This window comes from Struthio camelus, chromosome 3, assembly GCF_040807025.1.
Source record: "Struthio camelus isolate bStrCam1 chromosome 3, bStrCam1.hap1, whole genome shotgun sequence".
NCBI classification, from domain to species: domain Eukaryota; kingdom Metazoa; phylum Chordata; class Aves; order Struthioniformes; family Struthionidae; genus Struthio; species Struthio camelus.
The window spans coordinates 86,339,913-86,357,913 of NC_090944.1; the positions used below are offsets into that span (position 1 = coordinate 86,339,913).

Genomic DNA, 18,001 nt, shown 5'->3' on the forward strand with positions numbered 1-18,001 from the left:
TTCCTATACCCCAACCCCATACTCCTGCAATTATCTCAGCTTTTCCCATGTCCCATGATCTGCAATACTGTCAATTCTCTCCCCATCCTCTAAATCCTCCCACAGTACCCTGGACAAATAAGTTCAAAAGTTATTATGGAAGACAAAAAATGGTCTTATAAATCTAAGTTGCCATAAAATAAAACAACTTAGAAGCCTCAGCTGAGTACAAATCTATGCTGTATTTTTTCATCTCCATGAATATGAGTAGGCCAAGAAAACAAGAGCTAGTTAATTTGCTTGTATGTGAGCTTAACTCTGAAATTATAGATGCAATATAAATGCCAGCAGTTAGTATTTCACTAGCACACAAGTTTTACCAGCGTTTAGATGCTTAAGGAAAAAGTCTTGAACTGCCTTTCATAGGAAGTCAAACACCCCAGACTCTCAACTATTCTTTATGTGCTGACAAATTTCCCAATTTCTACAATAAAGATATGTACATTAATATATGACAGAAAAAACTGCAAACATAGAAGCAGAGTAAATTACATTTAATTAAATATCAAGAATAAAAAGGTAGTTGATACTTTGTTGATGATATTAATCATTGTAATATTTAAGGTACTTTAATACAGAAGTATGGATCATACCCTCTGAAACCGCTTTTGAAATTTCTATCTGCTTTAGAAGGCAAAGAGTCAAGGCAATGAGTCTAGGTCCAGTGTACTAACAAATAAAAACGTGGTTGACTGACTTGACTACACAGGGTAATTCTGATAGTCCAGTGAAATGAATTAAACAAGTTAGACAACCTACATGTATGAATCAAAGTCTTTTTTGGTCATAGAATTGAGGTATATGGAGAAGACAACGGAGTTACGGAAGGAGGTTCTATCCTTGTACAGAGAGACAGAACGGATGTTGAAGCCAAAACTGCTTCGGCCAAGTCTTGTCTCTTTCTAGAACAGGAGTGTAGCTCTGTTACTTGGCATCTGAAACAAATAGTTTGATCTGGAGATGCCTCCTTCCATCTTCAAATACAGACAAGAACTGATTGCCTTTTATCTCCCACTCATGATACACTCATGATGGTCTGAAGTAACTCAAAGCATATGATAGCACGTCCAGCGCTCCCAGAAACATCGTTAAGATGTTAGTTTAACAGATCGTTAGTTTAACAAAAGTGCACAGCTCCAAAAGTGATCATTTCTTGCTAAAGAGATGTTCAACCATCTTTTCTTACGTGAGAGTCTGAACAAGTCAAATTTCTGAAGTCCATGATGCCTCTCCAGCTTTTGCTTCTCTTCAGTAGTAGTAGATAGTTGCTTTAAAGCCACTCTTAAAGAGAGATCTAATTTAATGGGTTTAGGAATAACACTACTGTACAAGTCAAAGTACAATGAAAACCATTCCTAACATATGACAAGGAGAGGAGGGGAGGTGACTTAGCTTGAACTGGAATGCTTTAACCGGTGATAATACTTTAGCAGAGACATCAATGTAATTTGGCTTTAAGTGGAAGTGATATAGCCTGTCCCCAAAATAAGGACAGAGAGAGAAAGAAGAGACAGAAGGATAGAGTCTTTGTTTCTTGATGTACATTAAGATAAGTTTGACCAGCTGTAGAAATAATTAACAACAGAAAAAGAAGCTATGTGCTGCCTGAAATGTTCTGGTGGCCCCTAAGTCACTTGAGAGGTAAGGGACAGGGAGCTGCAGCAGACAGTCCAGGAATTGGGAGTGAAGGATGGTCTGTTGTTCTCCTTGGAAAACTGGAAGATTCCAGGGATCTCAATGTAGTAGTACAATCCTCAAAACAATCAAGGATTATAAATCATCATTTTCTTTAGGAGATATAGAAGAGGAATGTTCAAATCCAAAGAAACACTCAGATGTGAGGAAGGTGGCTGAATCTAAACAAACTTGATACTTTGGTGGGAATGATCGTGGGAAACACATTCAGCTGCTTTGAGATCTTTTACTTGTGAACCTTTTCTTTCCATAGCACTAGGAGAATATCCACTGACTTATGGATCAATTGGAATAGTGATGGAGGGGTAATTTCTTGAGCCAGCTATTATGGAAACTAAACTGACCTCAGATGTTCAGTTGCCTACTATTTGGACTAGAAGCATAAGGCACAGAATTTCATTCTTAGACCACTAACAGACATGTCTGGTTAATGGGACCATCTTTTGTCCTTGCATCTTTGACATATAAAGCATCTCAAGGAGAGCCGCCTTGGTTGTATCAGTGCAGAAGTATCTTCAAATAGTGAAGTAGCTGCCCTCCTCAGAGACAAGTTGAACAGAAGCAGGATTAAATGATAAGAAGACGAACCACAGGAAATATCTAATTCAACAGATGCCAGAAAATTCACTGTTAAACTCTTTACAGAGCCCCTAGCAAAGCAAAGCTCAAAGGTAAAATGGCAAAGGTAGGCCTCCAGATCCATCAACTGTAAGGTCAGGATCAAGACAGACTTAAAATGAAATCTCTTCCTCTCCCCACTTTTTGCTTTTTTCTTTTTAACCCTTCATTTCTCTGAGCTTTCATATCCAGCCAGCTGAGAGTGGAATGCAAAGAAGTTGGTTCATAGACTGCTCCTTTCTGAATGTCTACACAGATTAAGATGTTTCTAACCATAGGAGAGTTAGTTAAAGGACTCCTTCTTCAAGAGGCTTTGCTAAGCAGTAACAAGTACCTGAGACTGAATCTTCAGGAATTAGGATGGCAAGTCTTCCAGGAGCAGAGATGTCACAGAGTGTGGTTTGAATATAGAGATAATGGGTCTCCATCAGAACAGAAGAAGCCATGGCTTCTCCTGTTATTCTTTTCATGCTTCTGCTCAGCCTCTGTAAATGAAGCACCTGTTGGAACATGCTCTGCTTTTCTTCTCTTGCCAGTAATGGTCAGCACATACAGCCCTCAGAGAGATGCATGTTGACATCATGCATGAAGTCAAACTTGAAATCACTAGACTTCATTGAGGAAGACATCTTAGAGAACAGTTCCCTCCTAGGTCTTCAGGCAGAGTTCAAAAGATACCCGCCTCAATTGTCGTCAGCATGAGAAAACCGAGTGCGGGCAAAGCACTGCCCAGCACTTAAAAGCAAAGATTTCTTGAAAAAAAATCAGATGAGTCAAAAGAAATAAAAGAACAAAGGAAGGACAGAACAGCAAATTTATCTTAAAAAATAAAAACAAAAACAAACTATTAGGTGTGTTCAGTTAGTAAATAGACTATGTCTCAGGCCTGTATCAGAACTGGGATGAAAGGCACCTTCTATATCATGCACATACACATTGTATGTGCATGGTATATGTATGTGTATAAGGGTAGGCCTAAGTGAGTTGCAGTCCTGCTGGTGCCATTAGGGCTAAAAAACAGCCCAAAATCCTAATTTGTGATATTGTCATTTGCATGTCGCCAGCATGTATGTACACACAGACAGTCACTTGACTCTGGAATTCTTTCTACATCCTGAGGTACTTCCTCTGTATCATGTCATTTCACAAACACACATAATATGACTGAGCTTATGTAAATAATGTAAAAGTCCTTTGAAAATAAACTGAACTGGAGGAATTCCCTCTAAATGAAGCAGGAGGCCTGCATATTTGAAAAGCAATTTTTGCCATAGCAATTGATTGCATGTTTTATCCAGAAAGAAACTTAGTTACAAATATAACTTTGGGCTCAAACAAAAAGTCTGTGTTTCATCCTGAAATAAAACGGCAGTAACATTACCAACTACAGATTCCCAGGAAATGCTAGGCAGTTCAGAAGCTTCTGACAGGGCAACACAGACACCCAAGTCTAGGACCTGGCAGCTAACAACTGCACATCATTACAACTCACATCATTATTATTTTTATTCATATATTTTACTTCTAAAAACAATCATATACAAGTAAAACATTGCAGTTCATGCCCAGTGAGTATGTGCATCAACACTATTCCACAGGTGATACATTGGAGAATGACAACAATTTGCATTTCTATAGTTTCTTTTTTGTGCTCACATTCCCTAAAGCATTTTGCAAAGCAATAAATATCATATCCAAGGAGAAATAGTGATAGGATGTCAACACAGTAGTGACTTTCTGCACCCAGACTTAGCAGCTATACTAAAAACAGCCATACTTCTCAAACATGACTGCCAATTAATCTGAAGTGGTTCAGCCTGTCAGGGACCTTTTATATAATCACCTGAACCACTACTAAATCGCATCTGCACTTCTTTGCTACCAGTGCAAAAGGATAGCAATTTCAGTAAGTCAGTATTTGATCTCTGTTGAGAAGCCAGTAGACGTGTTTCTCCAAGTTCCCCAAATGTCTCAAATCTGTGATCTTATGCTATGCCCTGTCTATCTTAGTGTACTCCCAAATCCACATACACTACTGACAGATTAAAAGAAAAACATATTGATAAAAGCAACTGTGGCAGCACTGATAACAGTAATAAAGACAGCAACAAGGAGGAGATACTTGAACCTGCCTTTCTATGCTTACTCCTGCTCACCATAAATGAGCACCCTTCTGCATTTTGTTTTAACAGAACTGTTACTTAACCTTCAGGAGCTGAAGTTCAGATACCAGCTCATACCCACTCTTCCATGCCATCTTCCCTCCACTGTCTCATCTTCGGATGTTACGAGTCCAGTGACTCTGAGAGGATCTCCACTGGTCGATCTGAACTGGTACTGTTCCCCCATCACTGCATTCTTGCACATGTGCACATAGCAGCACACAAAACAGCAGCAGCCCTGTAACTATCCTCCAGGGGTCACAATTGGGTTACAAATTCTGTAAAATGTGATGACTGTGCAGCCTGATTTGGAGCAATTTATTCACATCCTTCTTCATTAAGATTCAAATGGAATAAGTAAGATAGAAATTGAACAGATACAGAAATTGTGCATAGCTTGGTTCTGTAGTCAGTAAACATTTATTCACTAAGCACAGCTCTCTCTCGTGCTCTCTCGCTCATATTCTCTCCCTTCCCCTATCCTTCCTGCTTGCTGTTTTAATGCATAATTAAGAAGGTCAGAATTAATGAAGCAGTGTGGAGTAAAGTTCAAGGAATCCCCAGGCACTATTTATTCTATTAGATCTCAGGCATGAATGTCAGATTGGCAGCATTAGAGGCAGAAGCAGTTGAGCTGGCAGCAGTCCAGAAATGAAACTACCAAGGGAGACTTACCTGCAGTGTCAAGTCATTCCTGAGCTCCTTCCCTGCAAAAATCACACGCAGCTGGTCAGCTGGAACTCCCTGTCGCTTGGCAACCACCTCCTTCAGCTGCAGGATGCTGGTGTCCGAATCAACCTCCACGGGGAAACCATGGCTGGAGTTGAACCTGACAAACACTGACCAAGAACAAAATAACCTTTTAAAGCAAGCCCTTTTCAAGATGTATCTGTATTAAAATTGCATAATAACACTTACTAGTTTAAAAGAAAAACTATTAATACTGCAATATATCATTCCGAAAGGAGGAACCATACGGGATTTCCCATCACCGAATTGTTAGTCACCAATAAGCAAAAACACATGTGTTTCTCTCCTTGACAGTGTTATAAATTACAGAGAAGAGTAACTATCAAAAAAAAAAAAAAAAGACCTAGCTCAGCAAGACTCTAAGTAATCACTAATTGGCACAATAGATTTTCAGTTCAGCCTTAACTTTAGCAGGCATGGGGCACATATGTTTTCGGTGCCCCTTGCGTTCTTCCCCGCTGCATATAACAAATAAATGCAGGAAACCGAAGTATTTTCTGGAGCTAAGATGCATTAAATAATACAAGGAAAAACAATTCCTTGCTACACAGTAAAGCACAGTCATATAAACTGGTTTCCCACAGATCTAATTCTACAGAAAATAATGATGCAGAGAAAATCAGATGCTTGCAGAAATGATTGAGGGCGGTCTATTAGAATGTGGTCTTCTTCAGAGTTCACTAAAATATCTGCAGTACATAACTCCTGCTGGCATACACCTTCAGTGCAGAAAATCACCACTGCACCAGCCATATCATTTTTAGAGCTGCAGCAACTGGTTTATACATCCAGGGAGGTCTGGCAAATAAACCCATAAGCTTACTGCTCTTCAGTCGCTAGAGCTGTTTTTCATAAGGGTTCTGAATGTGCTCAGTGAGCCCACAGTCAGGAGAGTGACTACAACTACTATGAAATGGAAAAACCTCATTACATCCATATCCATCACTGAGACCGTATGAGCAATAGACATGCCCCAAGTGGTTTGCTTCAACCAGCAGTTCCCCAGGCAGGAAATTAAGGTGACAGTAAAAACAATATAAAACAAAAACCATTTATATCAATTAGATAGTGGCTACCTGCTACCGTAACTGTTTGGGTACTGGCTGTAACAACCGCTCTTCTTAAAGATTTATTTTCCATTCCCAGTAGATTGCGTTAGCTGAAGATGTTATGCCTTTGAATTTTTCAGACTGACAGAAGCGTAAGCTCAAAAGCATTTATGCAGCTTAAAGAAATAACTTTATTTTTAAACCGAAAATGGGATGCTTATGATGTCTACCTGACCACTCAAAAGTTGTCAAATCTTTTAAGAACATTTGAATACAGCTGATGAGAACGTTACAATGTTGTCACTGTTTCGCTGAACAATGAATGTTGTAAATATTTGCAACTCCACATCTGTCATTCAGATTCTGATATTCCTGGCTAACATTTAAATGCCAAGACTGCATACCAATAAAGTTCTACACAACAGTTTAAGTTTTGAACTTGAAAGTACTGTCTTAATATACTAAAATACAGGATAGGACTGCATAATGCTATGTCCGGAGGAATGCAGTACATATGCCCACCAGTGTGTTACACAGTTTCCTGTAGCACATCTCATTACAGGTTTTGATTGCTATTGTGAGGGTGTCCTGGAAAAAACTGAACTGTTCATGCTTTACACTTCAGCTGTCCAAAAAATCAGTGGAATTCAAATTTTATTTTGATTGTGATTTGGAGAGTTAAATGACAAAAAGTAATTCCAGCCACCAGGAACTGAAGATTTCCCGTCTTTCCAGGTATACTCATAATGATTAACTATAAATGACATTATCTTGGCCAATAGCAAAACATATAATTAAAACAATGGGGCAATATGCTTTCTATAAATGCTGTGTATGCACATGTAAATATGAATATCGTTATCACTTTATAAATATACATATATGCAGACACAGATAACATGCATAGATGTGTGCCTCCTTGGACATCTCACTAACTAATAAATAATTCTTTTCCTCTTTAGTTTTATGAAAGCCTGGGTGCTACTGGCTTCGGAAGTGAGAATGAGTTAGCAATTGCATTCACTCTTTAAATCAAAAGCACTGGTAAGAGGAGAGTGTTTGATGAAAGAAGCATAAACGAGTGAAGTGGCATTTAAAGGAATTGTAAAGCAGTACTCATTTTCCAAAGACAATATAAATCCAACACAGTGCAAGCATAATTTATGTTCACCATGAAAAACCTGCCCCCTCCAACATAAATATATTTTTATTCCCCTCCAAGAGGTAAAGTCTTCTCCTCCCGAGGTATAAGAAGTAGCAATCTCAAAATTCTGAGCACAAGCAGACACGGGGACAATCTTACTTTAAGTCTACATATTTTAAGCACACTACTGAATGGAGGAAAGTAGTATAACTGAAAGAGTGAGGAAACAGAGGTATAAAAACATTTCACTATGTCTTTTAGACATCTGAGGTGTACATCATGATACAGTACCTTCAATTCTACATTCAATGAATCAGATAATATTAATCTCTTGTTTGGATGCGTTAGCAAGGATGACATAACACATAACACTTGTAGAAAAAGTAACTTCTATATGTGTACATATATGCATACATATACACATATAGAAGTAACTTTTATATGTGTAAATATGTATATGTACATATACACATGCACACACAAAATAAATTCTTTCCCATTTCATAGATCTGATGATTCCAGAAGAATTTCCTGTATTAAGAAGGAAGACTATTCTCAGAACAATCACATTTTTCAAGTGCAGCAAGAGATTTTTTTTGGTCTGGCATAATGACTGAAGTGGTGGAAACTGGTTTCTTCAAAGACCACAGGCTCACTCCTTGGACATGTCATTTCTGTGAGTGTGACAAAGGGATGGTTCTCACTTCTGGGTGTAAGAGCAAGAAGTGCATTTGTACTGAGTAACGCCTTTCCCTCAAGAAATATTAGATTGATACTACAAATCCTGAATAGACAGTGTTGCAGGGTAAATGACACACCTTCAGCTGCAAACAAGACATATGAAATTGTATACATATAGAAATTCTGGCCTAGCATGCAGCAGTAGGCTAAAGCCCATTAAGCAGAATGTAACAAGTCTTATTTGACAGACAGGGGCTAGTAATTTAGGGAAGCAGGAGAAGCGAGGAGTAAAGACACTATTCCCCCAATGGGACCAAAGAGTGGAGGGGCACACAGAATTAAATACTGATCAGAATTAAAATCTCAGTTTCCATTTATGGGAAATTCCACTATGCTGGCATTTGTTTTCATCCCAAACTGCATCGAAAATTTAATATATTGACTTTTTTCATTCTTTTTGCAGAACAAGAAGTAGCATATATGTATTAAAATGTTCTCATCCTGCAACACTTCATGGAAATAAATATTTCTTTATTCTTCCTGTTGACTGGACTCCTCTATTGGGATTATTTCCCTCAGAGTGCAGCATCAACATAAATCGCACAAAGAAGTGTGTACTACGGTCATGAGGACACAGGGGTAGACCAACCAAAGCATTTATTTTGATGAAAAGCTCCTAAGGAACTCAACTTCTTGGCTTTCAGTTGATTTGTATTCAAGTGATTGCAGTAAAATTAAGAAGTTATCACTTCTCAAGTGACTTGGATTAATAAATTCATGTATAATGAGCCATTTCATTCACATGAATACAATACAGAAATGAACTCATTCAGAATAAAGCATTGTTATCCTGAAGATTTCTTGTTTCACAAACAGTATAATGTATCATTTCATCCACTACCAAACTGGAGTCAGTAACACAATTCAATGACTTAGGATACAAAATGATGCATAGTTTTTCCACGTGGAGAATTGTTAGTGAAGGGAATATAAGTAAGTAAAGAAGACTGTGACTAAAAACTTGGTAAGTTTATGACATACTGCCCCAGCCATCTGTCCTTTCCTTATGGTGGAGGTTGCTATGCATATAACAACAGGGATATTGAAGGAAATTTGAAACGTGTGCAATTCAGCTGCTCCAGTTAACCATTCAGCACGTTAGTAGAAATTCACCTGGAAACTTAAGCAAATACACAGATGCAAACTGGATAAAGTTAGGTAAAAATATGTGGGGTTGAGGTGGGTAAGTGCAGAATTTCAAGTCAAGGCTGGAAGAAAGCAGGCTGTCAGGCCTCCCACCAGCATCACCACAGGGCATCAGTAAGAGCCCTGGGATACTGCAGCCATTCTTTTTTGGCAAGTCATACCAGAAGTGTCACAGCCTTAACACCTATTGCCATCAATCCTACAGGCTTTTCCAGTTCTGAATCAAGAGGGTATAGATTGCACTTTGAAAAAGCTTGGGGTTTGGTTTGTGAACAAACTATGAAGGCAAAAGCTCAGTATCTAGGACCAAAATAACTGAATTGTGCCAAGAATGAAAGGAGTTGTAGATCTTTTTACACTGCTAAATGCAAGACACAAATTGCCCTTTTAAATTTGACATAAAATAGCCAATTCTTTTTCTTCCTTAAGTACCAAATCACACAATCCTGCTTCCCTGCACACCAAACAAAAGCCATATCCTATAATATATGACCTACAGTGACAGAATGCACGCCTTGAAACCAAGATCTTACTGCTGAGCAATTATTTTGTGTCCATAACAACAACAGGTTCACATACTCTTTATTCCCCATTCTTTCTATGGGGCAAAAAGAATACAACCAAGGGTTAATCCAAAGACTATGTGAAATATGTGTGGCTCTTTTTTTAAAAGCCCTTTCCCTACTAAGGTCAGATGATAAGACCTTTAAAATGTATTTTCCTAAGAATGGGAAAATTGTCTTGTGATCTGTCTGTGGTGATAAGTTTCAGATGCCTAGGGCTCTAGCATCCTCAGTTATATGATAAGACGTTGTTTTATTATTTTAATCATTGTATTTAAAGAAAATAAGGTACATTTGTAAGCAGTCTATTGATGCAGAGAAATAGTCAGTTGCTGCTTGGAAATCCTACAATCTAAATTGTAGGAATACAACTGTAGGACAGATTTACAGTGAGGAACTAGCAGAACACAATATCAGGCCTAATAACATGACAGCAGTAAATCTTGTTCCACAACTTTTTTGTTATTATTTCCCGGTTTTCAGTGTGCAAGCGAACTGCAAAAAGGGAAAGAAGTAAAGCAAAGGATTAAAGGGGAACCAAAAATGGAAAGAAAAGGACGAACTGAGGAGCCTGCGCAAGCTGAAGTAAATTACTGTAAAGGAGTAGCTCAGAGTTGTGACAGGCTTTTTTAAAACAGCTAATCAGTGGATGTTACAAAAGTCCAATTAAATGGTTAAACAGCTTTCTTTGTGCAAAGATCTTCGATGTGCCTTTTTACAGCAACTCCAGCAGCCTGGAACTGGTGGCAGTCCTTTTCTTCCCATACATGTGCATCTATCTAGATTCTGCATTCGAATAGCAGACCTTCCAACACTGTTTTTATTCCCAAGAACACTGGAGAGAAGGATGTTTCAGCCAGCTTCATTTTAATATCTACCCTACTTCTGCTCCACTTCATCGAGTTCTGCTTTGGTGGCTGGTTCCACTGCCATGAAGCCCTGACTGGCAGGCTTCATGGCTGGCTTTTCTGCATTTTTTTCTTGATATATATAATAAAATAAAATCTCAGCAGCTTTAGAGTAAGTAGTCTCAGAAGAATCTTCCTAGCTACTGTTCCCCTTCATCAGATAGTAAAAATATCCTCAGCCATCTCCAAGAAAACTCTCGGATGTCTTTTACTCAAAAAGTTATCAAATTCTGACAAAGTGGAGCCAAGTTGAGACAGTAAGATCCAGAGTCTTGATGCCCTTGCACCGAATATCCTGCCAGCTATTCCCTTCTTCTGCAAAGGGGGGAATCCAACTAAGAACCTCTACTGTTCGCACGAGGAATGGGATGGTACATCAGAGAGTGATCTCACCCATTTCAGGCTGTATGGCTGAAAATAAACACCTTCAACTCTACCCTGAGACCATGGGCTGCCACTGAAGATAACTAAGGCACTGGTATCGTGTTCACCTGGCAAAATGCTGTGCTGTGTATTTTACACCTGGTCTAGCAATTGCAGACAGACAGGTATATGCAACCAAGTTAACCACGACTTAATGAGTTACTACTCTCTGCTAAGCTGCAATAACTGGCTGCCTTAGGCCTCCTTGATCATTGCAACTGTGAAATAAAACACAGCAATGTAAGCCAACTTCACAGCTGCAGCAGAAAAAGAGCCTACACAGGCAATAAGTGGCAACTCATTAAGCTAGAATAATTTGGTTGCTTCTGATCATTTATGAGTTACCTTCACCAAAAAAAATGGTTTTATGATGTAGTCATACACACAGAGCAATGCAATAATCTATAAACATAAACCAGATCTATAAAGCCACATCCTTGGTTAAGGTTATTCTTCTACTTTGCAAGGATTGAACTCTCCTACTGGAAACATCTTTAGTTCTAGCTAGCACTAAATGAATATCAGAAAACCATTACTCAATTATTAACTCTAATTTTTAGATTGAGATTTCTGTTCATTTTATATGCATTTTAAATAAAAATCGGGATTGACCTTTATTCAAGCAAATATTTATGAAAAGTAGTATAGTAGTAATCATAACTGATATATTTGCACCCAGTAAGAGAGTTCTACAGAGTCATGAGTAGCACAGAAAGGATGAGTAGTGATTGAGCGTTCACCTCCACTGCAAGATTTAGCAGGCATCAGGATAAACTGGTAGGAGCTAGGCTCAAAACAAGCAACATGAGATGTTTGTTCATGCTAGACCCTCTGGAACTCTCTGCCAAAGAAGTGGTAGATGCAAAATATCTAACATGGGCTCAATGGGAAAAAATAAATGGATTGCCAGTTACAGCATAGACAGGTCAGTAATCACTATACTGGAAAAGAGGAGACAACATATACTAGCATTAAATAGTCTATACATCAGTGTTGAGCTAAGAAGAGCCATGTCTTCAAGCCATGTGCTGAGTCAAAGATGAACTTGCCACTGCTAAAACATCACAAAGTAGCAGATGCTGTCACAAGACTTTTTTCCTGTTCTTAGAAAAATACATTTTAAAGGACATGTTATCTGAGCTAAAGCAGCTGTAAGCTGAGAAAATGCCAGGGAGAGATATCCTCTGTGCTTATCCTATTCCCATTCTTCTTCAGGCCTCTGCTTGTACTCACTGTTGGAGAGAAGATATTGGGTTAGATAGACTCTTGTTCTGAACCACTATGGCAGCTCTTTTGTAGACGTCATGGATGTGTATTTCCACACATATATTTCATAGGATGTAATACTGAGTGATAACTAGCAAGTAGGGAAGTTAACAGTCTCCTCTTGACTCTCCTTCTCACTGACTACCTAGTAATCCAAATCTACCATAGAGGCAACTAAAACCAAGAAGATCTCACTACCCTTTTTGTTGCCAGAACTAGACATGCATGTGCAGCTGCTTTCTTGTATGGCAATGAGACAAAATTTAAACTCAGTAATTATCCCAGTAACTAGGAACTATGCCACTCAATCCAATATACAAGCTAAATTTGTCCAGTGAATTATTTCCTGTGACTCATTTGCTGTTTTACTCATAGCCAAATACTCTTTAAAGTTTTTGAGGAATAGAGGGCTAGTTAACCCAACATTATGATTATATTAGCATGTCCTTTAAAAGTCTCTTTATTAAAAAAGCTGTTTTCCTATTTATTTTTGTCCTGATTCACTGGCTGTTTATGTCAGCAGAAAGCTGCCATGAACTTCCTTGATACAGAATCAAGCTAAATTCATGCTTCATTTTAAACAGATGCATAACGTTCTTTAATGTGGATGTGGAAAAGAGTCTTTAAACTCAACATATTTCCAGCTATATGCTACAGCTTTCCGTATTTATAAAAAAATTATAAAAACTATTACATTTAAAAATAAAATGTATATTCTTGCAGCTTTAAAATTCTGCCTGTCCTGTGGAAGAACAGACTTCTATTTTTGCAAAGACTGCATTGGTTCAATGAAATCCATAAAGAGGATCAGAAAATCCCAGATAGGACTAGTAATATGTTGCAATGGCTCTGAGGCTATAAAAAGGACTGCAAAGCAAAGTAACAGAGATATCCTGATTTTAAGTTATGCACGTTTCCACTTCCCTGGGAAATTTAACACATATTTCTTATAGCATCTACATTCTGCTAAATACTAGAAGCATGAATTGACAGCTGAAGATTCAGTAAAATAAATGTATGCTCATGAAGTTTCTTAGTTGTCTATTACAGGGCAGAGGAGTATCCAAGTTTCTTAAGCATATTACAGTATGGATAAAAATATCACAGATAAAATCAGCTTTCAGCAATGATTATATGTCACTGTGCACCAGTTTAACGCATTCATAACTGACATTAGCTGGTAAAATTTGTGTGAAGCGGTTTTGTAGAAACAGAATAGTTCCACATACAAAACATCTAAGTCCAAGAAAAATGTGCTTGGTAGCATACACACCTACAGAGAAAGCTTTGGTTGCCTCTGAAAGCTTTGGTTTCATTTCTACAGGAGCTGTTACTACAGATAAAACCAAATCAAAACTGAAGGGAAAAAAACCTGCTACAACCCAGGACATGGTTAGCCCAGGACATGGTTATATGCTGTTACAGTTGTGTGCACTGCTCAAAAGAAGGGGATGAAGCCAGCTGCTCTAGAGAACCAAAATAAAAGAGAACTTATTTCCCTAGTACTTGCAATTACAATGTTGGAATTTCTTAATTTTTGAATCTCTAAGTTTGTTTTCTTTTATTCATCCCATTCTTGCATATTGCAGTGTTTCAAAGCCTAAAAGCTCATTATGGTCACTTGCTGATTTATTTTAAAGCACAGGATGCACAGATAAAATCATCCTTCATCGCTGAGTATTCAATTTTGGGATGATATTTTGTAGCCTCTCTCCCTTAAACATGTTCCCAAGTTGTGGAGCCCGATCTATCTTCTTTTACTCAAAAATAGTCATCTATACTAGGAGACACATAAGCCTCAATATTCTGGGATAGTCACAGCCCTGCTTCTCACCTTTAAATGCTAACCTTACCCTACTGCCACGTTTTGCTTTTCTTTTGCACTGTAGACATGGCCTGCAGCTTCTGACACCAGTCTTTTCAACTGTAAAATTACTGCAGGGGCAGTAGCAGATTTCTGATGACAATTTCTCCATGAGAAGACTCCACTGTAGAAGACTACAAAGCGCATCACACAGGCTTTTTCAGTACTGTTTCAGAAAACGCTGACATCTTGCCAACCACCAACACAGTGAAACGTATGCGTTTCAAAAACTTCTCAGTAACACAACACCTGCTTGATGGGAGACCCTCTGGAAATCCCAGGGCTCCTCTTGGACTCAAAGTGGCCATGGGATGTGGACTGCCCCATGCTGTCGAGTCCTGGGGCTCCTCTCCTGCCACAGGGCCCAGACGCAGCAAGAGCTGGGGCTTTCAGTACTTCGGGCCACGGTTTGGGGAACCTAAAAGTCCTGGGGTGCTCCACCTCCACCTGGAACTCGGCCTTTGGCTTTGCAGCACTTAGCTTCCAAATTCTTGCTGGAGTTGAGGCCACGGGAGTTGAGGCCACGAAGCCACCTGCCTCGAAACACAGAGCTTAGTATATACACCCCTCAACTGCATGAAGCACGATTGCCTGGGTTTTACGTTCGCAGCCTGCTTGAACTTCAAATTTTTTTTGGAGACTTACTGTTGGTTATTTTGAAAGAATGCCTTTTAACTCTTGAAAAAATTGGTTTGTTCCAAAATGGTACATCACTTTTATAGTGATGGAATATACCCCTAATGGCCATTTTATTCTCTGACAGCTCCAAGTTAAATTCTACTGGCAAAATTATATGCACAATTGCCAGTTAAAGATCACAAATAATTCCACAAGCTTTAGTAAAACTACCATGGATATTTGCTGCTCTAAGAGTAAGATTTATCCCTTCAAGTTAAAGCAGATTTATAAAATGATGGGTTGTATGAGAAATCTCCAGTTGTGTAATTGAAATGATCAATGTGTACCCAACGTTTCATCTGAATCATTTAAAAAAGAAGTTCCTGGAGCAAAGCTTGAAGATTTACCATATTTCAAAGATAATTTTCTCCTTCTTGAATTTTTCAGAGTTCTTCCCTTTCCTTCTGTGGTAGGGTTTTTTTGTTTTTTTTTTAATTTTTAATATCAACCTTTGCTATCTAGCTCATACTCAAAAAAGAAGCATTCTTAGAGGAACTAACTCTTACAACATGATTTAGATTCTAAGTCTCTGACCCAACAAAGTAGCCAGTAGTCACTTATGCCAGGCAAAAACATATGGCTTGAACTGGCTGCCAGGAATAGTCTATCATTCCTGCTATAAAACTGCTAGCTAGCTGGAAAAAAGAAACACATTTCGAATAGCCCAATGTTACACTAGGATTGCATGAGTTCAATATGTTCTCTAAACACAGAAATTTTAATTGACTTATTTAAAATAGACTCAATATAAGTATTTACAATCAATTACCCCTAAATTACATTAAATGTATTGGGCTGTGTGTATATATATACACATATATGTATACGCAAAAAGTCCCCATTTCAGAAAGTTGTTATTTTAGTACAGAGTCAAATCCTTATTCACTGGGAAGTCTTTTACATGAACTTTACTGAGTGGGATGAGATTACATACTTAGGACTTAGTTCATCAGAAAACGCTTCCTGGACACCTCAATCAAATGCTATCATAGAAAAAAAAATTGACTGCAAATCATAATGAAACACATAAATGAAGTAGGAAACCTCAGACTGAAACATGATGATTTGTAGTACATCAGCTGAACAAGATGGGATGAAAGTAGCAAAATATTTCAGAAATTGTATGAAAGGCTTTGCTTCTGCTTTTTTTTTTTTTTGCCTTTTTCTTTTTTAACGACCCTAAGCAGAGCTAAAGCATACAGTGTATGTATTACAGTTATGCTACCAAGTAGTGAAGCTGAGCTCCACCGAGTGGAGCTGTGCTGGTCCACAAATTTAATGTATACGTTTCTTATCACTTCACCAGTCTTCCACCAATCTTTTTCATTGGATTTACTTTCAATATTCCATACCTCAGCAATTTTGAGGAATATGACATAAATGTTTTATGTCTCTCTGTGTCAGATCTAGGACAGTAGCAGATACGAAGTTAGATATTTCAAGGCCTCCAGGCCTACAATTTTGAGGTATAGTTCACTAGAAAGCTAAAGGTTTTGATATTAAAGTTTAGGAGGCCTAAAACTAAAGCAATGTCATCACTAAAAAAGAAGCCTCATGATATAAAGTTTTATCTTATTGCCATGATAGATCAAAACATCTCTGATATCAGAGTAAGAAGATTGCTATATCTAGTTCAGGTCACAATTCCCTCGAAAGAGCAAATTTCCATTGGCAAATATAATGTACTGAAGTCAAAAGTTTTATGGACGTGTAGCAATTTAAGAACATTATATGAGTAAAATTATTTAAAAGGTTTGTTCTGACACAGGCAACATGTACATACATTAAAATAGGAAAGAACAGCTAAGTTGGTAACGGTGGGATGAACCCGTTCCTCCCTACTGAAAAGTAACCTGATTTAAAACAGATCAAAACAGAACTTAGATCAGATTTCAGACTTTTTCCCCCAGAATCAGAAGTTAAAATTTCTGAACAAACAGAACAAAAAAAAAAAAAGCTTTTGTTTTGGTCTAATTCTCTGTGCCTAGGCTATTCTCCATATTTCATTGTAAAAGCTGAAGCTTAGTGTGAAGTATTAAGTACAGGCTTCATTAAACTTTTGAGAAAAGTTAACACTACTCCCAAGATGTATCTGCATAGTATAGTTTCACAAATTCTCTGGCAAAAATCCCCCATTGTACACCTTAAATTCGTAAGTGGAAGACATCATTTCTATCAGGCACTTGAAGTGACATAAATACATCTTGAAATACCAGAATATATCTCTACTTCATTCAGTTTTAAATATCGATAGTGCTAACCAGTTCTTTTGGCTCTCCAGATAAAATGTGGTAGTCTAATACTAAGTTATTATTTTGGGCTATGCTTTGTTTCCATTGATCCTATTGTGAGGAGAAACGATACTAAAAGAGGGATTTAGTCTTCTGTGGTATTTGCTTATTTTCAAATGTATTTTGAGGCCTGAAAGAACCAGTAATCTTTTTTGTTGAAAATCCAAGTGCTTCATTCTAACTATGAATATTCCCCTAAGAAGATCCATCTCTCATATTCATGAAAACCTCAATGCTTCTCAAGACTTCCTCTTTCTTTTTGTCTTTCTCATAAACAGACACACAGCTGCAACCAATCATTCCCTATGCCAGTGCATTTGTCAATTTTTTCTAAGGAAATCTCCCAGCACATGAGACTTAGCTTTATCAGACAGGAAATTATGGTCTATTATACAATTTTAACGTGTTCTCTTATTGAGTCTACATGACAGACCCACTCAATGGTAGCCATCTATACTTGTTAAGGTAAAACTAATTTCACAAAAGCATATGGTGGAAGCAAGACACTAGTAGATCAGGAATACTGAGTCTGAGTACAGTATACACTATATGAAGTTTTTAGAAATATAGTAGGTTTGTAAAACATCATAGTGCTCCTTTGCTGTATATTAACATCACAAATGGTACGGTGTTTTCAGAGATAGTGGAAGTTTGCCAAGTTCTT

General features: G+C 37.9%; 1 protein-coding gene across 3 annotated transcripts in view; it reads right to left on the minus strand.

Annotated features, from left to right (window-relative positions):
- The window catches only part of PRKN (parkin RBR E3 ubiquitin protein ligase), an 802,661-nt gene that overhangs the window by 648,655 nt on the left and 136,005 nt on the right, over positions 1-18,001 (minus strand). For 2 of the 3 annotated variants that reach the window (XM_068938910.1, XM_068938909.1), the window contains exon 2: positions 5,190-5,353. In XM_068938910.1, coding sequence (XP_068795011.1) covers positions 5,190-5,353 — 164 coding nt within the window. Of the gene's footprint in view, positions 1-4,558; positions 4,710-5,189; positions 5,354-18,001 lie in introns of those variants that run through there. The other variant, XM_068938911.1, reaches the window with a different exon arrangement.